Source organism: Dipodomys spectabilis, unplaced genomic scaffold, assembly GCF_019054845.1.
Source record: "Dipodomys spectabilis isolate Male_0828 unplaced genomic scaffold, ASM1905484v1 ptg000018l, whole genome shotgun sequence".
Taxonomy (NCBI): domain Eukaryota; kingdom Metazoa; phylum Chordata; class Mammalia; order Rodentia; family Heteromyidae; genus Dipodomys; species Dipodomys spectabilis.
Genome location: NW_024870695.1, coordinates 859938 through 880192, shown reverse-complemented (window position 1 = coordinate 880192; position 20255 = coordinate 859938). Strand labels below are relative to the sequence as shown.

At 51.2% G+C, this 20255-nt stretch overlaps 1 protein-coding gene across 1 annotated transcript in view; it reads left to right on the top strand.

The window, feature by feature from the left end:
• The first annotated feature begins 4599 nt into the window (after positions 1-4599).
• Positions 4600-20255, top strand: part of Rtn4rl1 (reticulon 4 receptor like 1) — a 79322-nt gene continuing 63666 nt past the window's right edge. The window contains exon 1 of the mRNA XM_042674016.1: positions 4600-4929. Coding sequence (XP_042529950.1) covers positions 4917-4929 — 13 coding nt within the window. The 5' untranslated portion in view covers positions 4600-4916. The remainder of the gene's footprint in view (positions 4930-20255) is intronic.

Here is a 20255-nt window from a genome sequence, read left to right as displayed (position 1 = left end):
ACCTTTAGAAGAGCGAAGTGCCTGCAGACTTTCCCTCAAAGTCTGCCTCAAGGAGCAGTGGTCTCCAGGGCTGTTTAGCTCGCCCAGCCCACATCCTCCTCACTCTGCCATGCTGTAGTGAGCATTGCTGGCCCTTTAAGGTTGCTCTGTGGCCTCAGACTCCCCACCCCCTCCGCCCTCCCTGCTTGGAAACCCCTAATTAAGGTACTGGGAGGAGTGAAAACAAGCAGCCTGGGACTGGGCTTACCTGGTAGGCTGCCCTGAGTGGAGGGATGGCTAAGCATGCTGGGAGCAGACAGCCGGGGAGAGCAGAAGAAGGGGTCAGAGCTCTACCCTCAGACCCTGGCAAGCTCTAGTATCAGAGTATGGGTAGTGTGGGTCCCAAAAAACACCCTTTTCATCTCAGTAAGTCTATCCTGGCCAGGTGTGGTGATGGCACACACCTATATGGAAGGAAGACTATGAGTTCAAGCCCATTTGGGTTATATAGCAAGAGCCTGTCTTAAAAAAAGAAAAAGCCAGGTGCCAGTGACTCATGCCTGTAAACCTAGTTACTCAGGAGGCTGAGATCTGAGGGTCATGGTTCAAAGCCATCCCAGGCAAGGAGGCTATGAGACCTTTATCTCCAATTAATGACAAAAACTAGAAGTGAAGCTGTACATGGCTCAAGTGGTAGAGCACCAGCCATTAGCAGGAGGAAAAAAGGCCAGTGAGAGTTTGAAGCATTCAAACCACAGTACCAACACACACACACACACACACACACACACAGTCCAAAAGAGAGAGAGAGAGAGAGAAATAGACCCCAAGCTGCATTTCTCCAAGCTTCTCTGGATTCAGTAGGATACAGGGTATGAATTTCAAAGCATAACCCTGCCTCTTCAGTTGACTTGTGGTTTTTTTGGAGGGTCTTTTTATAGCTTTTTTTTTTTCCAGAGCTGAGGACCAAACTCAGGGCCTTGCGCCCCCCAGGCGGGCACTTTTCTGCTGAGCTAAACCCCAGTCCCACAACCCTGCCTCTTCAGCACAATAAGACCAAGCCCATGGAAAGTTTCAATTATGTTTTTTGTTGTTTTGGAGCTGGTCCTGGGGCTTGAACTCAGGGCCTAGGCACTGTCCCTTAGCTTTTTTTGTTCAAGGCTAGTGCTCTACCACGTTGAACCACAGCTCTACTTCCAATTTTATGGTGGTTAATAGGAGATGAAAGTCTCACAGCTTTTGTTACCAGGCTAGCTTTGAACCATGAACTTCAGCTCTCAGCCCTCAGCCTTCTGAGTAGCTAGTATTATAGGCATGAGCCATCAGTGCCTGGCTTCCCTGAGCTTTTTTGCTCAAGGCTTGTTTTTGTTTTTGTTTTGTCGGTCGTGGGGCTTGAACTCTGGGCCTGGGCGTTGTCCCTCAGCTCTTCAGCTCAAGGCGAGCCCTCTACCACTTGAGCTACAGTGCCACTTCCGGTTTTCTGGTGGTTTATTGGAGATAGGAGTCTCAGGGTCTCTCCTGCCCGGGCTGGCTTTGAATCGCGATCCTCAGATCTCAGCCTCCTGAGTAGCTAGGATTACAGGCGTGAGCCACCAGCGCCCCGCTAGCTCAAGGATTGTGAGCTAACCACTTGAGCCAAAGTTCCATTTCCAGCTTTGTGTGTGGTTATTTGAAAGTAAGAATTACGTGGACTTTCCTGCCTTGGTTGGCTTTGAACTGCAGTCCACAGAACTCAGCCTCCTGAATAGCTAGGATTATAAGCATGAGCCACAAGTGCCTGGTTTTAGAATTCCAAGTCAGAAATATTGTTGTAAGCAGAGCAGTGACTTCTTCCTAGCAGGTGCTTCATCCCTTAGGGCCTGTTGTCAGAGGAGATGATGATGAAGGTCCCATTCTTTTATGCCTTTGTCCTGAAATGAACAATTCTTGGCCCCCTGTTAGGAAACCAAGTGATGCCTGGAAGAACAGGTATAGTGCACCCCAAACATTGCAGCGCCGGACAGTTAGATGCTGACATTCAACTTGGGCTGAGGATACTTCCATCTGTCCATGGGGGTCTCCCTTCCTGAGTTACTCAGAAGTCTGAGTAATTACTGTTTGACAAGAAGGCGGGTTCAGTACACCCCCCCACATTACACCACAACACCCGCCTACAGCCACCCTCACCTCTTGGCTGGACTCCAAGTCAGTACCCAGCCTTTCCAAAGCCTGAAATAACTACTTGGCTTAATCACTCCACCCAACTTAGCCTGAGATGCTGGCGTTTGTGGGGCAGAGGGTCACAGAAGGCAGCCTGAGAGGGTGCTAAAAGAGGATTGTAGCCGGGCGCTGGTGTCTCACGCCTGTAATCCTACTCAGGAGGCTGAGATCTGATGATCGCAGTTCAAAGCCAGCCTGGACAAGGAAAGTCAATAAGACTCTTATCTCTAATAAACCACCGGAAAACTGGAAGTGGCACTATGGCTCAAGTGGTAGAGTGCTTGCCTTGAGCTGAAGAGCTGAGGGACAGCACCCAGGCCCAGAGCTTGCCCCATGACAAAAAAAAAAGAGGATTGTATTCAAACCTTGATTCACTGATTCAAGATCATACTTTAACACTGGTCTACTGTGTGACACTGAGGAAATAAAGTAGTCTAACCTTTCTGGGCCTTAGCTACAGAGGACCTCTGTAGCTCTTAGTGCCCTAGAGCTTAGCTCTGGTATCTGATCCAGCCAGGCTCAGGCACAAGTGTGGGGTCAGTGCCAAGTTGCATGTGATAGAGGCTAAACAAATGCATCTTGTTGTCACCCCAAGAGGACCTAGCGTAATTATCTAAACAGTATTACTTCCCACCTCTTGTTATTTGCATATTTGCTCCTGCTCCTCCCTGGAATATCTCCCCACCAAGAACTGAGCCCTTAAGGCACATCTTCTGTATTTCCTAATTACTCTTTACCCCCTTAGACAGGGAGCAGAACCTTTCCACACCTCTGTCCCATTCTAAAATGGTATATGGCTCTTTTCATCATCACTATGCCAGCTTCTGGAAGTCTGAATGCTGTCCCCTCATGTCAGCTCCCCAACAAGGCTCAGCATTGTTGGTTTTTCCTTATTTAGTGCTGTTCTTGGGGCTTAAACACATGGCTTGAGTACTGTCCCTGAGCTTTTGTGCTCAAGGCTAGTACTCTGCCATTTTGATCCACAGGCCACTTCTGGCTTTTCTGTTAATTTCCTGGAGATATGTCTGGTAAGCTTTCCTGACAAGGCTGGCTTCGAACCTCCATTCTCAGATCTCAGCCTCCTGAGTAGCTGGTATTATAGGCACGAGCCACCTGTGACCTGTTCCTGCTTGGTTTTCTTCCAAGCACCGCTGTCATCTACTCTATTACTCCTCGAGGACAGAAACCTGTCTTTTTCACTGGCTAAATTTCCACAAATAGTAGTGCCTCACATGCTAAGCCTTCAATAAAATGTGTGTTGAACGAATGAGTTGATCGCCTCTTTTCCTACCTCAAACATTGTCTTATACCAGGCCAGTAGGGGGTGCTGGCCTCTACCCAGGATCTCGCACGGTTTGAGCTTGTCTCACAGTCGGCCCAGTGGGGCCCCTTCGGACCCGCTCGCTAAGCGACGTCCCTCCATTTTTGAGAATCCCCGGGGCGGGCGGGGTCTGTGAGGACCGAGGGAGATCAGAGCCCCCCACCCTTCCCCTCCCCCGACTCCAGGCGGAGATCACCCATCCCAACCTTTACTGGGTCCTTCCTACGGGATTTGCAACCGGACTTCCCCAAGTGCTTGCTGCTTTGTGCCTCTCCCCAACCCGCGCCCTCCACCTCGTCCTCGTCCCCCCCCCCCCCGTCCCCGCCCCAAACAATGTCCTGGGACGCAGGGTGGAGGACGGAGGGTTCTCCCCCGCTGTTCTGGGAAGGGAAGAGCCGTCGAGCCTTGGAGGAGGAAGGGGCGCGGGCCAGGAAGGAGAGGGGCGGGGGGGGGGGTGCGGACTTGTGATCCCGGACTCTGGGTAGCGGACTCCGGGGCGCACGCTTCCAGCCGCCTTTCCCGATGACCTCCAGCTACGAAGGGCGAGCGGGAGGGGGCTGGGCTGCGGGTGCGGGCTTCTCCAAGAAGCCTGCGGGGCCGGGGAGGGCATTTGGGGGTGGCCCGACGACCCGCCTAGGGGCTGGGACAGGTACTTGGACGGACGTGGACGGAGGATGGTCCCCGGGGGCGGGCACCGCGAAAACACCTTGGGAGGCGGCGCCGCACGGCTGAGCGCCGCTGCCCTGGGAATAGGACGGCGCTCGGCACCGCGAGCTGAGAGCACTTTCATAAATTTTGTATGGGAGGCGCTCCGTGAGCGGGGGCGGGGAGCGGAGCGGGAGGGAGGGAGCTAGCGAGCGAGCGAGGGAGGGAGGGAGGAGGAGAAGAGGTGGGGGAAGCCGGGGGAGAGGAAGGGAGGCGCCCCGCTCCGCCGATCGCTCGGTCCTGCAAACGCGCGCCGGGCGCTTTCCCCGGAGCTCGGCTGTGCGTTCGAGCGCCCTTTTGCAGCAGCCGCGGCGGCGGCTGCCCGAGGGGGCGGTGAGGAGGGGGCCGCGGCCGGCCGGCCGGGCTGGGGGAGGGGGGCGGTGTCCACCCTCAAAACCGCCTGCAAAGTGCTCGGGGCGGCAGAAGCAGGCCGCCGGCTCCGCGGAGCCAGCCGCTCGCCCCCGGGGGCTGGGAGAGCGCACGGGGTTGGTTGGCAGTGCCGCGGTTGCTGGCGGGCGCCGGTGCCCTCGGCGCGAGGGGCTTGGGCTCACCATGCCCCAGCGGGGCCGGGCCGCCGGGCATAAGCGGATCCCCGGCTTGCCCCCGCCTCGGAGCACTCGGATTAGCTGCAGCTGGCGCCCGGGGATTTGAACGTGGACCCCGGGAGGGAGCGCACCTAGGCCGACCTCGAAGCGGCGGCCCCGCGGCCAACATGCTTCGCAAAGGTGAGGTGGAACGGCAGGGGCAAGTTGGAGTTGGAGGCGCACGGGGCAGAGCCGGCAGCACGGGAGCTGTCCAGCACCGAGGATCGGGGCGGGGAAGCAAAACCCCCGACGAGCTGGCTGGCTTTGTCTGTCGCGCCCGCCCAGGGGCTGCTGCTGGAGCTCTTTCCCCATCGGTGGCCTGCGGCGAGAACGCGGGCTTTGCTCCGTGAATCGAGAGCCAGGCCTGGGGATCGAGCTCGGAGGGTCGGTCTGAGACCAGAGTGAGCGGCCTGTGTAAAAGGGGAGCTGGCCTCCTGGGACCTTTGCTTTGCCAATATAAAGTTTTGCACTTGCAGGCTCCATGCATGTCCTGCGCGGGCACCCGCCCCAGCTTCTGCCGCTTGGTGGGGCCAGGTCCAGCCCGAGCTCCAGTACAGCCGGCGGTCAGTCACCGCGCAGCCCCCGCGCTCACCGCGTGCCCTGGGGCTCGCCATGCGCGGCCGGGACGCGGGCACCTTCCCAGCAGCCCTGGTCGATCCCCAGGGACGAGCTCTTGGAGAGTGTCCACTGAGGGCGGGGAGTGGCAAGCGCCTCTAGTCCGGCTCCCCAAACTTTCCCAAGGCTTGGATCGCGAGGACGCGGAGACGAAAGCCGTGCCGCGCCGGCAGGGTGCGCGGCCCGAGCCAGGCTCAACTTGAGAAGCGCTGGTTCCGCAACCACCTTGCCTGGACTCCCCGGCAGCCCCGCCTGAGACTGCGCGCGGCAAAGTTACTGCGGGAGCCGGGGAAGTCCTGCCGCGCCCCCACGTGGTTGCCGCGCGGGGTGCGGTCCCTCGGGCCCCAGGAGGGCAGGTAACCACGCCGTGAGCCCGGGGACTCGCTACCCGTAGCATTTGTCTCTACGTTTGCCTCTCCCCCTAGCCACGTCCCAGCGGGGCTGTGGCGCCTAGCTGGGACCCCCCCCCCCCCCGCCCCAGTACCAGGCCTGGGCGGGGAGGGGGGCGCGAGGCGCAGCGCCTGGCGGCTGTCGGCTCCGGCCCTGCGGGAGCTCGTTGAGGCGGGAGCTCAGGTAGCGGAGGGGCCTGATCCCTACGCTCCGTGCTCCAGCCTTAATCCGCCCCTGTTTCCATGGCAACAGGCCGAGGTGTCGTAAGCACCGGATTCTGACCTCACAGCGGGATGGGGAAGGAGAAAACGGGCAGGGGGAGGTGGTTCTGAAGGTGGGGAGAAGTGAAGCCCGGTGATGGGCGGAGAGAAGCAGATATGGGATGATGGAGGAGACAGATAAGCAGGTCAGACAGGTGGGTGAAAAAAAAATCATCACGCCTTTTATGGGGGCAGGAAAGACTGAGTGATGGGCCGGCTTTGGGCCAACCAGTTGGTTGCTTAATTGTACAGGGATAGTCACAAACTTGTGTGTGACTTGTGCCCTCCACGTGGGTTGGTGCGGAACAAGGGTGCGGGGGAGACTGGCTGCATTTCAGTGTGGTGTGGAAAAAGTCTCTATGGCTAGTTGGAGAAACCGTTTCACTGTTACACCCCAGTTCCTTTCCCTGCAGAAAGGCACAGAAAATCCTTTCAGCAGCCTATCTGTACTGGCCAGATTGTCTGCACCCAGATAGTGCTTTTTACGCCTGAGAACAGGCCCAAGGCTGAGAAGCTTGGGCCTGGAGTATGCAAACTTGCCCAAGTGGGGAAGGCTTTCCAGGCAGTTTTAAGAGGCCGCCATGTCTGGGCTGCAGGTCTGTGATAGAGATAATAGGGAAGAACTGACATCTTATTTCCCTTTTGGTCTTTTGTCTTTTGGCAGTGTACAGTTAAAAATGAGCCATGAAGCAGCCAACACACTTTCTTCATGTGGTTTAGGTGCCCAGGGAGGCTCCAGCAGCCTCCAAGAGCTCTCTTGGTTACCCTTTCTAGCCAGAGGCCCAGCTCAAGAGTAACCCAATGCATTCTGGGGGCTGCTCCCTGGGGCGGGGAGGCTCCTTATTCTTGCTCTAGAGGTAGCCACTGGAGGCTTGGCAGTCACGTGTGTTTGCTGTTTTTCCCTTCCTTGCACAGCCTGGTTGGTGGGAGAGGTTCCACCTGCAAAGATGTTTGCACCTGGATTAGCCTGGGGGAAATGGAGTAGAGAAGGCCTTATCTAGCATTGGCCTTGGGTGGCCTGGAGCTTGCTGCTGGGACCTAGTGTGGACAAATGACTTTTGTTTTGGTCCTTTCCTGGGCAATTTCCTCTTAGTCTCTGATCTGATCCTTTGGATTTATCCCTTCTGCACACATGTAGAGTACGCCCAGATTATCTGTGGGGATTCTCAGGTATGTGCCCAAAGCTGAAAGCATGCCTCAGGCTAATGCCAAGAGAGCTGGCCATTGAAGTTTGTTTCTGGAATTGTTTCCATAGGCTCCAAACCGCACTGTTGCAGAACATAGGTTGGTATAGTTGTTGCCTACCGGATGCAAAGCCCTACATGGGGTCCATGGCCTGAGTGAGTGTAATAGTTTGATTTGAAAAAGGATTTGAAGGATGAAGAACACATAGCCCTCCCTAGATCCTGAGAGTATGGGGAGGAATAGGTTTTGGACCATGAAAGTTATCTCTCTACCTCTAGAACCACTTCTGGCTTTTGGGTGGGTAATTGGAGATAAAAGTCTCTCAGGCTTTCCTGCCCCAGCTGGCTTCAAACATCAATCTTCAGATCTCAACCTCCTTGGTAGCTAAGATTACAGACATGAGTGGCCAGTCCCTAGCTCTTTCTGATTGTCCTATGAAACATGTCACCTGGAAGGCTGTTTCAGGGGTAGTTGAGGGTACTGTCTTTGCCTCTCTTAATGAATGGACTTTACTGGCCACAGCCCTACCTCTGTGACCGGAAGAGCCCTGGTGGGATCTAGCTGCTGACAGTGCTGGTAGCTGTAGGCTTCAGCAGCTGCTGTACTTGCTCTTCCATCTCCTGGCATGCCCTGGCAGAATCAGGGATATAAAAAGCAAGCCTCTAGTTGAGAGAGATGAGAGGCAGGCAGGGCAAGCAAGGCCTGGAGCCATCCAGCAACATCCAGGAAGGAAGGGCAGCCTGCTGGGGGCTTTGCTTTGCCAGAGCAACCTGCTTAAGGTTAGGATCTATGGTTTTCATTTTTAGAGCTATAAAAACAGAATGCAAATCAAGAGCCTCTGGGCTAATACAGAACCTTTCCTTAAAGTTTTTGTCTTGTTAAGCAAGGAAATAGAGTGCCAAATAGGCTTTGTTAAGTGGCAGTCTAATTAATAATTTAAAATCTTGTAGCTGTCTTTCATTAGAATTTATCTGTACATCAACCACAAAATCAGTCAAACATATTCATTTATAAGTTAATGCCATCCCTTAATAATTCAGCAAGAGCTAGAGTAAGGCCTGCAACCCAGTATGATACATTTTGTTTTCTTGGTTTCCGATAACCAGATGGGCTTATCTAGTGACTGAATTGGACTTCTCCCTTGTGAGAAGAAGAAAAAGTAGAATGAGGGGCCATGATATTATCAGGTGTTCAGTAGATTTGAATCTAGAGGTTCCCTAGCTGATGGGACAGTCTCCCTGTGGACAGGTGCAAGCAGGCAGCATCTCTGTATCTCTTTGAAACCAAATAAGATTCATGGCTGTTGATAATATGGCCCTTTTTAGCTCCAGTAAGGAGAAGAGTGTTCATGGACAACCATGATACTGATTTCTGCTGTGGAAAAAGCATGAAGAGAAATGCAAGAGCCTTTATCCAAGAGAGCTAAGACATGAGGCTTTTTAGTGTAAGTCCAAGTGCAGAAGTGGAATTTCAGACCCTACAGACCATTTCTGTCTAGATAAAGAAAAGTAGACCAATAGAACCAATGTCACCAAAATGCTTCCTTCATCATCTTGTGTGTGTGTGTGTGTGTGTGTGTTGGTACTGGGGCTTGAACTCTGGCTCTCTCTTGGCTATTTTTTTTTTTTTTTTTGTCGGTCGTGGGGCTTGAACTCTGGGCCTGGGCGCTGTCCCTCAGCTCTTCAGCTCAAGGCAAGTGCTCTACCACTTGAGCTACAGTGCCACTTCCGGTTTTCTGGTGGTTTATTGGAGATAGGAGTCTCACGGTCTCTCCTGCCTGGGCTGGCTTTGAACTGCGATCCTCAGATCTCAGCCTCCTGAGTAGCTAGGATTACAGGCGTGAGCCACCAGCGCCCGGCTTCTCTCTTGGCTTTTTTGCTCGACTGGTACTCTACTACTTTAGCCACACCCCCACCTCCAGATTTTTGGTAATTAATTGGAAATAAGAGTCTCTCAGATTTATCTGCCCAAACTGACTTCAAATGACAATCCTCAGCTCTCAGCCTCCTGAGTAGCTAGGATTACAGGTGTGAGCCATCAGTGCCTGGCCATCATTAACTTCTGATTCGCTGCCTCTTTCCTCAAAACTCCTGGGCCTTAGTCTAGAAAAAAAAAAAACGAGAAGGAATTTTAGGGGAGTAGTAGGACAGCCCAGAAGAGAAAAAGTTGTTAAGAAAAGGCCTTACAGGGCTGGGAAGGTGGCTCAGTGGTAGAGCGCTTGTCTTGCATGCATGAGGCCCTGGGTTCGATTCCTCAGCACCACATAAGCAAAAAGAAAAAAGCCGGAAGTGGCATTGTGGATCAAGTGGTAGAGTGCTAGCCTTGAGCTGAAGAGCTGAGGGACAGCGACCAGGCCCAGAGTTCAGGCCCCATGACCGGACCCAAAAAAAGAGAAAAGGCCTTACATTTGGGACTGGGAGGTTAGCTCAGTGGTAGAGTGCTTGCCTTGCATGTATGAGGCCCTGAGTTTGATTCCTCAGTACCACATAAGTAGAAAAAGCTGGAAGTGGCATTCTGGCTCAAGTGGTAGAGCACTGGCCTTTTGCTGAAATGCTGAGGGACAGCACCCAGGCCCTGAGTTCAGGCTCCCTGACCAACAACAAAAAAAAGCCTTGCATTCATAGCCACATCTGCAGCTAGAATAAAGGCCAAGACAGAAGCATAGCATTCCCCTGTGAGTTCAGACTATGTTAACAATGTGTTTTGGTTCAATTTCTATCACAACACAGGGCCAATTCTTCACTGCAGGTTTGTATTCTTCATTTTTTTTTTTTTTTTTTGTCGGTTGTAGGGCTTGAACTCTGGGCTTGGGCGCTGTCTTTGCACTCTTCAGCTCAAGGTGAGCGCTCTACCACTTGAGCCACAGTGCCACTTCCAGTTTTCTAGTGGTTTATTGGAGAGAAGAGTCTTACGGACTTTCCTGCCCAGGCTGGCTTTGAACCTCGATCCTCAGATCTCAACCTCCTGAGAAGCTAGGATTACGGGCATGAGCCACTGGCGCCCAGCTTATATTTTTCTTTTTTTGAGAAAGAATTTCATTATATAGCCCAGGCCGGCCTTGAACTTACAGTCCTCCTACCTCGGCCTAAGTACTAGAATTATAGGTGTGCAACATTGTGCACAGTTTCAGATCCATTTTCAATAGGGAAACTGTCCAGGATCCAAATTCCTAGCATAGGCACCTCTGGTTTTTCCTTTGCAGGAATGAGCTCCAGAGCTTTCTGTGTCTGTCCTAGCCAACAACTTTCAGCCTTCTTGTGGGTTAAATAAAGCTATGTATGGAGATTGGATAGAGAATCAGAGCAAATATGCACTTGGAGACTGGAGAAGTTCTTAGCAAAGTTTGACAAGAAGAAATCTCGTTAGGAAAAGGCTAAGTCACAGAAGAGGTAGGCGTTTGCTCCTTTGACCCTGGGCAGAGCTGACAACAGATGGACCTAAGGAGGGGGAGGCTTAGGATGTGAACCCAACCCCAAACTCTGGCCACATCTTTTGGACTGGGCCTGCGGAAGGACAGAGCAAGGGGAAGGGGGCAGGCATCTTGAAGGATGTCAAAAACGGGTCTGTTGAGTACCATCTGCGGTGAAGTAGTGGGTAAGGTTAAAGCAGAAAGGAGATGACAGGAAGGGAACAGATGGCCGAGGAAGCAAAATAGCTTGGTGAAACGGGAACAGAGCCTCCGGGGATGGGCAGAAGGCAGGACCTTAGTACTGAGTGCTGGAAGCAGCCCTTTCCTTGGGGTGCAATGGCCAGGCCACCCTGGTAGGTATGAGTTAGAGAGCTGGGTATGGTAGAACATCCCTTGATCTCAGCACTTGGGAGGCAGGAGGATCACAGTTTTCAAGCCAGTTTGGGCTATATAGCAAATTCAAGTACATCTTGGGCTATACAGAGTGAGACTCTGTCTCAAAAATTAAAGGCTGAGGACCTATAGTTCAGTATGAACACTAGCTTGGCATGTACAAAGACCTAGGTTCTATTCCTAGCAAAATAAATTTTGTTTTTGTTTTAGTGCCAATCCTGGGGCTTGAACACAGAGCCTGGGCACTGTCCCAGAGCTTTTGTGCTCAAGGTTAGTGTGCTACCACTTGAACCATAGTTCCACTTCTGGCCTTTTGGTGGCTAATAGGAGATAAGAGTCTCATGGACTTTCCTGTCCTGGCTGGTTTCAAAACATGATTCCCCATATCCCAGTCTTCTGGGTAGCTAAGATTACAGGCCTGAGCCACTGGTGGCCAGGAGTAATTCTTTAATTCTTTTTTAATTAAAAAAAGAGAGGGAGGCATAGGATAGTGAGTGGCCCAGGAGAAGACCTTGGAACTTTTTTTTTTGTCTTTCCTTTTTTTTTTTTGTCGTTTGTGGGGCTTGAACTCTGGGCTTGGGCGCTGTCCCTGCGTTCTTCAGCTCAAGGTGAGTGCTCTACCGCTTGAGCCACAGCACCACTTCCGGTTTTCTAGTGGTTTATTGTAGATAAGAGTCTAACGGACTTTCCTGCCCGGGCTGGCTTTGAACCTCGATCCTCAGATCTCAGCCTCCTGAGTAGCTAGGATTACAGGCGTGAGCCACCCGGCGCATGCTGTCTTTCCTTTTTTGATACTAAGGATCAAAATCAGAACATTGCACTTGCTGGGCAAGTGCCTTACCACTAAACTACATTTCAGTCCTCTCTCTGGGAGCTACTGGTTTCAGGGTGAGGGTCCCAAGTACAAGGATGATAGATTGGGGTTAGGAGGTACAGTTGGCTCAGTACTCATCACTATAGCAAGCAAACCTACCTTGGGTCTTAGGAAGATTCTTTTTTTTTTGGGGGGGGGGGGGAGAGTCCTGTTGTGGGGCCTGAACTCTGGGCCTGGGTGCTGTCCTCAGCTCTTCAGCTCAAGGCTAGCGTTCTACCTCTTGAGCCACAGCGCCACTTCCAGCTTTTTCTTTTTGCTTATGTGGTGCTGAGGAATCAAACCCAGGGCCTCATGCATGCAAGGCAAGTGCTCTACCACTGAGCCACCTTCCCAGCCCTCAGGAAGATTCTTGGAGGAGGTTGCTGGGAGGAGATATGAATACCAGAACAGGGCCTAGACCTTACTTTTCAACTGTCTTCACTTCACTTCTGCTAATCTCTGCATATCGGTTGACAATAGCTGTTTACATTTACTAAGTACCTTTCCTGCTCCTCCTCCTCCTCCTCCTTCTTTTTCTTCTTCTCCTCCTCCTCCCTCCTCCTCCTCCTTCTTCTTTTTCTTCTTTTTTTCTTCTTTTTGCCTGTCCCAAGGCTTGAACTCAGGGCCTGGACACTGTCCCTGAGCTTCTTTTGCTCAAGCACTCTACCACTTGAGCCACTGTAGCACTTCTGGCTTTTTCTGTTTATATGGTACTGAGCAATTGAACCCTGGGCTTCATGCATGCTAGGCAAGACTCTACCACTAAGCCACATTCCCAACCCCGACTAAGTACTTCTTATGAGGCTAAGTGCCTGATCTCGTGCCATCTCCAAAATTACCCTGTAAGATCTGACCATGCTTGTTCCCATTTTAAAGATGAGGAAACTGAGGTAGTCCCTGAACCTGGGTCTCTCAACTGGCACACTGCTGAATCAGGCTGTAGTCTTAGGCTTGTCCTCCCAGCCCCTCAGTTTCCCTGTCTCACATACCCATCTGTCTTAATTTTGGTGACATTTGTTTTGTGGGTTTCTGGGTGTTGCTGAATCATTTGTGTCCTGGTAGTTCCCCTGCACTCCCTTCCTGTGTTCCTCTGGGAGTTTCTCTGGCTAAGATTGGGGCCCTGAGACACTGTCTCACGTATCCCCTTCTACTTTGTCCCCCTTGATGTTTGGGCAGGCCCAGACATGATTGGTAATTGTCTGGGGGAGCAAAGGCTCCAGAACATGCTGGCCTATGTAGGTAACAGCCGGCAGGCTTGGTGAGGCAGCCTCCTCCACTTATACCTGTGCCCCCTCCTTCCATGGCCCAGCCCTAGTCTTCTAGGACTCAGAGTTTCTATCCCATTCCAATGTCTGCTGAGTCCCAGATGAAGCCTTTCAGAGAGTTGGGCTGATCTGGGGGGTTGGGAAAAGCAGAATGGAGTGGACGCCCCTTCCACTGTGGTGAGGCGGGTGCCTCATCTAACAGATTCAGAGAGTGCTTCTGATTACTGTCGCCTCAGTCAGTGAAGTTTGGAGAGAAAACTGCAAACAGCCCCTGCTATCTGATTCACGAGAGTCACTCTGGGGGCCTCTGTGCTGGCACAGCAAGAGGGTTGGCATGATACAGTGTGTGTGTGTGTGTGTGTGTGTGTGTGTGTGTGCAGAAACACACCTGGTGAGCATGCAACAGGCTCTCAGAGCATGCATGCCTGGGGTCCACTATTGTAAAGCAGCTCAGCACTAGCACACTGGAGCGGACGTGGCACCCACGCACTCTCAGTCCACTAGCATGGCTTGGTGCCATGCGAGCTGGTGAGCCACTCTGTTAGGGGCTCTAGGAGTGGGCGGGCCAGTGCTGTGTGCACCACATGTCGGGTACAAAGCTTGCAGAGTGGGTGTGTGGCTCGCCCTCACTGGGGGTGGGTGGGCACGACTCATCACACATCTGCCAGGGGACAGACCACCGCAGCCCCCAGAGATGGGGCCTCTTGGCAGCTTGCTGGCTTGATTCCAGAGGGTAGTAGCATTGCGGTGACAATTGCATTAGTCTGCAGGAAATGGAGCAAAAGTCTTTCCTGAGTCAGGAGAAAGCTGGGCTCTCCAGGCAGCCTGTTGAAACAATGTGAAAGTTTACTTCCCAAATTGTCAGGGGGCTGAGCCCACCCTCTCTGCCCCTCCCTCCCCCCTCTCTCTCTTTCCCTCCCCTCCCCTCTCTCCTCTCTCCTCTCTCCTTTGGGCTCCAGAGCCAACTGAGAGTGAAGGCCTTTACATATGCTTATGTAGAGAGGTTCATTCATGAGGCCCTGGGGTGGGGGTGGTGGGGGAATTGGAATTCTTCTTGGGATGATTTATTTATAGGGAAATTGGATGATGGGATATGGAGGCCAAGGTGCCTCCATTAGCGAGAAGCACACAAGGCAGGAAGCCTTGCTCTGTGTTTGACATTTAGTGGGGCGACTCCTACCAGGGAGTAGCTTTTTTCTTTTAGAAGGTTTTGCCTTTAATGTTCTATTCATGGGCTGCTCTGGGCAGGCTGGGAGAAGGAAGGAGCATGTGGTGAGATGGGCCAGGGACTGAGGGCTGGCTGGCCCGAGGAGAAGCAGGGAGGTCACCCAGTGGCCAGGGTTGGGCAGCCCCGACCGGCTGGAGGCTGGAGAAATGTATCTCTGCTCCTGCACCACAGGCAGTCTGCTTGCCCGCTGCCTCTTGTTGGCTTGTGCTGCATGCGACATGCTGCGTGTTTACTTTCCTGTCTTATCTTTCTCTCCATGGGCTGCTGGGCTTTGTCTCTGTCCGCAGCCCTGTGGCAATCCTGGCTTTGGCCTTGCCATGGTTCTTTCCTTTCTGGGGACTTTAGGGTTGTGGAAAGAAGATCCCTGCCCCCCATCCCCCCCAACCACAGTTGGCATCCTGGGGCTGGGTTTTGACCGACTCATTAGGACTCTCCTACGGAGCCTCAGTTTACCCACCTGTAATATGACTAGGTTGATGATCTTTGAAATGCTCTTCACCAGTTCGTGAGTTGCTTCAAATGGTCCTCTGTGTCAGAGCTCAGAATATAACAACACATGCATGCATGGTAGGGGCCCCTTTTTGGCCTCACAGTCCCCCTGGCTGCTTCTCTAGCTTGGAAACTCCTCTGCAGCCCAAGAACCAGATGTTCCCATGATCCTCTGTCACCTCCCACCCCACCCGCCACCTACAGTGCATCATGGGGTGGAATTCTTGTGGGCCCTCCTAGCAAGACAGTCACACTGAAAGACCACTAGTACACTGACATGGAAGACAGTGACTGTCCCCAGAGGGGTTTAGAGTTGGAGTTCTGGATTCTGCAGTGAGGTGAGTTGTTCTTCCTCTTAGTTTATATCCTGTGACCATTTGCCTGTCTCCTCCTGGTGGCACAGAAGGGTTGGTCTTCAGTATTGGTCCCACCCACCCCTTACTCCCCAACCAGACTTACAGTTTCTCCCCCTCACTCTTCTGTTGCTGCTACAACTTAGGACTAAACGTAATCAACACTTCCTGTCTCTCCCAGGCCACTGGGGGCCTAGACTCTGTTGGCCTTGCAGTTTCATTGTATCTTCCCTGGTTCTCCCTTCCATCCTGCTGAACCAACTTTATCTCTTGCCATCCTCAGCGCCAGGCCTTCCTGGGCAGTTCCTGGATCCTCCTTCCATACTCTGTTTTGGGGGCTTCTGTACTCCCCTAGTTGCAGTGGCCATTTGCTGATCCCTTCCATCCATCTCATTTCCAACCAAGGTACTGCTTCTGATGTCTAGCCCATCTGTCTGGCTGATGCTCCCCACCAGTGGTCCCCTACATCAGCCCCTCAAACCTAGTGAGTCTGGAACTGTACCATTGCTTCCTATCCTTGGCTCACAGAAAACTGCACCTTCCCTGTTTCCATCTGGGTATCCAGCTCCATTATTCTACCATCCACATCAGCCCAAGAACGGGAAGTCCCAGCGCTCCCTGCAGTTCATCATGGAATGGCGTCCTTCACACCTTTTCCGCTGCTCGGCCAGCCTCCACCCAAGCCCACGCTGATATTCTCTTCCCACCATCCCAGTGGCCTCCCGCCTCACTTGCTGTCACCTGATGCAGGCTTTCCACTATAGCCAGGTTCTACAGTGCTGTGTCTTTTTTCTTCCTCCCTATACTTTAGTTTGGTTTTTTTTTTTCCCCATTGACACGTTGTACATATTTATGGGGTGCCATGTGATATTCTGTCAGTCTCTTGCTTAAAAACCTTTAGCTATTCCCTTTTCCTTCCGGGGATGGCCCAGTCTTCACAGCCAAGCTGTCAAGCCCTCCTACCTTGTCCTACCTGCGCGTTGCATTACTCCCTGCTCTCTACTCCCTACTTTGAACTCTGAGCTCTAGGTCTGCTCCATTTCCACTCAACCAAATCATGTTAAATCTCTGCCTAGAACATCCCTTGTTGCTTCTTTGCCATTCACTCCTACCTTTCAGGTCTCAGCTATCACTTACCATTCCCTCCCTCTCTTCCTCCCTCCTTCCTTCCCTCCCTTCCTTTCTTCCTCGCTCTTTCCTTCCCTCCTTTCCTCTCTTCCTCCCTCCTTCCCTCCCTTCCTTCCTTCGTTCTTTTCTTCCTTCCTTCCTGTGCCAGTACTAGCTCTTGAGCTCAGGGCCTTTTTTGCTCAAGGATAGTACTCTATCACTTGAGCTACACCTCCACTTTGGTTTTCTAGTGGTTAAGAGATAAGTTTCATGAACTTTCCTGCCCAGGCTGGCTTTGAATTGAGATCCTCAGATTTCTGCCTCCTGAGTTGCTAGGATTATAGGCTCAAACCACCAGTACCTAGCCACACTATCTTTTCTTTTTTCTTTTTCTTTCTTTTTTTTTTTGTCATGGGGTCTGAACTCTGGCCCAGACGCTGTCCCTCAGCTCTTCAGCTCAAGGCTAGTGATCTACCACTTGAGCCATAGCACCACTTATGGCTTTTTCTGCTTATGTGGTGCTGAGGAATCGAACCCAGGGCCTCATGCATGCGAGGCAAGCACTCTACCACTGAGCCACCTTCCCAGCCCAACTTTTTCTTTTCTCTTTTCTTTTCTTTTCCTTTCCTCTCTTTCTTTCTTTCTTGCTTTCTTTCATTTCTTCCTCCCTCCCTCCCTTCTTTCCTTCCTTCCTTCCTTTTTTGTTGGTCATGGGGCTTGAACTCAGGGCCTGAGCACTGGTCCGTGAGCTTTTACACTCAAGGCTAAGGATCTACCACTTAGAGCCACAGTACCTCTTGTTTTCTGGTGGTTATTGGAGATAAGAATCTCATAGACTTTCCTGCCTGGGCTGACTTTGAACTTCAGTCCTCAGATCTCAGCGTCCTGAATAGCTAGGATTACAGGTGTGAGCCCCTGGTGCTCAGTTCATACTATCTTTTCTTAAGGAGCCTGCCTCCATTCCCTGGACTAAAGAGAGACCCAAACCTCCCTGTCCTAGCTCTCAACCCACCTTTTTTTTTTTTTTTTTTTTTTACGATCTTGGGGCTTGAACTCAGGGCCTGGGCACTGTCCCTGAGCTCTTTTGCTAAAGGCTAGCTTGCTCTGCCACATCTCCACTTATGGTTTTTGAATTGTTAATTGGAGATAAGCATCTCACCGAGACTTTTCTTTCTGGGCTGGCTTCAAACTGCCATCCTCAGATCTCAGTCTCCAGAGTAGCTAGGATTAGAGGTGTGAGCCACCAACACCCACTTGCACTCAACCCACTTTATTGCAGTCAGTTTCCATCTGCCTTACTTGCAAAAGGTCAGTTCAGCTGGCTGGCCATGACTCTCCCCCTAGCCTGGCCAAGTCTTGCTTTCCACCCTGCTGTCCGTTGCTCATGGTTAGTCTGTCCAAGTTCAACTATGGGCTCCCACATTCTTTTGCTTTTTGTTTGGGTTCAACCAGTGGTGAGCCAGCCCTGGACTTCTATGTTCTTCTACCAAAGGTTACCCACAGATTTTCCCAGAAGCAAAGCCTGGGACTAGGCTTCAAGTAAGTAGTTTATTTGGGCAAGTAATCCTTGGAAAGACCCAAGAATGAATGAGGCAGCTAGACAGAGAGAGAGCAAGGAACCAGTTTAGGGCTCCTGTCAACCCTTCTGGGTAGAGACTTTGGAATACAGTCTAGAACCTGTACCTCTCGCTCCTCTCACCCCAAGGTGGAGGGAGCTGGGGAGCTATGTTGCTCCTGTGGAAGTACTAATTCTCTGGCACTTTTGGCCTGCTCTAAGGGTGAGCAAAGCTAGCTCTACTGCTAAAGAAAGCCTCAGGCAAAGAAGGGGGGTGGAAGGCAAGCTGTGTACTGAAATGGTACAAGCTCGGCTGTGGGCAGGCCCTGGCTGCTGCTGCTGCCCAGCTCCTGCCAGTGTTGCTGTCTGCTACTCTTTCTGTGTCTAACTTTGGTAAGTGCATGCATGAGTGTGTGTGTGTGTGTATGCATGTGACATTCTCTCTAAGGACTTTCCTATCTTTGCTTCTCTCCCTTCCCCTCTCTGCCCCTCATTTCCCCTCTCCTCTCTTTCCCTTCCCTCTGCTCCCCCTCCCCTCCCCTCTCCCCCTCTCCACCTCTCCCTTCTCCTTCCCACCTTCCCCTCCCCTCATCCTCTCATTTTGATTCTCTCTCTGTTTCTGTCTGTCCGTCTATCCATTTGTCTTGTCTGTCTCATTCCAAAACTTGAGCTCTGGCTCAGAGCTTGAGTATGTACTCACAACCTGGTGCTCTATCACTGGAGCCACACCTGTAGCCCTGTTCCTCCCCCCCCCCCCCCTTTTATATATTCATCAAATTACTCAATTCCAGAATGCTCTGGTTCTTATCAGGACCTGACTAAAACCAGCATCTCACATCAAATTAAATGTAGCACATACTGACATTCAGTTTAAAAAAAATGCTGAATCGATAAGCTAATGTGTATCTCTGTGAGATGATGGGCTAATGAATATTAAATGATTGTACAAACAGGTTCAAACACAAGAAATTTACTCAAAACCTTAATTTCTTTTATTAGTATACATTAGTTGTGCAAAGGAGGTTTCATTATGACATTTCCACATGTGTAAGCAACACATCCCCCTCCTGATCCACTTCTCCTCTTCTGTCACTCTCTCCTGTTCTCTCCTTCTTAAAACAATTTCATCAGGCCGGGCGCTGGTGGCTCACGCCTGTAATCCTAGCTACTCAGGAGGCTGAGATCTGAGGATCGAGGTTCAAAGCCAGCCCAGGCAGGAGAGACTGTGAGACTCCTATCTCCAATAAACCACCAGAAAACTGGAAGTGACTCTGTAGCTCAAGTGGTAGAGCGCTCACCTTGAGCTGAAGAGCTGAGGGACAGTGCGTAGGCCCAGAGTTCAAGCCCCACGACCGACAAAAAAAAAACAATTTCATCAGGTTTCACTGTTCTATTTTCACACATGCAAATAATCTATTTATTTCATTTACCCTCTTAGTCTCCTCCCCCCATCCCTACCCCCTCCAAAAGAGCTTGAAAAAAACTTAACTTTAAAATTGTTCTGGGCTGGAAAGGTGGCTCAGTGGTAGAGTGTTTGCCTCAAAGGCTTGAGGCCCTGGGGTTGATTCCTCCGCACCACATAAACAGAAGAAGCCAGAAGTGGCGCTGTGGCTCATGTGGTGGAGCTGAAAAGCTGAGGGACAGCGCCCAGGCCCAGAGTTCAAGCCCCAGAACTGACAAAAAAAAATAATGAAATAAAATAGAATTGTTTTGTATAGAAATATTTATAGAAATATAAAAATATAAATGAATATTTACTTAATATTTACTCTTTTACTTTAAGGATACATTCATTGCTTTCTGGGCTACATTGTTTTTGATTAAAAAATTAGTTGTTGGAGGCCTCTTTGCCCCTTTCAAGAATGGAACTCTAGGAAATAGAAGCAAGAGATTTTTTTTCCCCTTTTGTTGATATTCTCCTTTTCATTTCTTTTGTCGTATTTCATTTTTTTGTCTTTGGGAGGGGAAGGGGAAGGACATGGAAATGGTGGGACACAGGGTGAATAAACGCAGCAGTGATACTCACTAGAGACTGGTAGGTAGGGTGGAGAGGGAAAACTGGGAGAGAGCAAAGGAAGGGGTGACATTGTTCAAAAAGAAATGTACTCTTTATCTGACTTATGTAACCGTAACCACTCTGTACATCACCTTTACAAGAAATAAATAACAATAAATAAATTTAAAAATTGTTTTGTAACCATAAAATGAAATAATGAATACCTAGAGAGTGTTTTTGTTGTTGTTGAGATGGGGTTTTCTTTTCTTTTTTTTTTTTTTTTTTTTTTTTGGGTCCAGTTGTGGGGTCTGAACTCTGGGCCTGGGCACTGTCCCTCAGCTCTTCAGCTCAAGGCTAGCGCTCTACCAC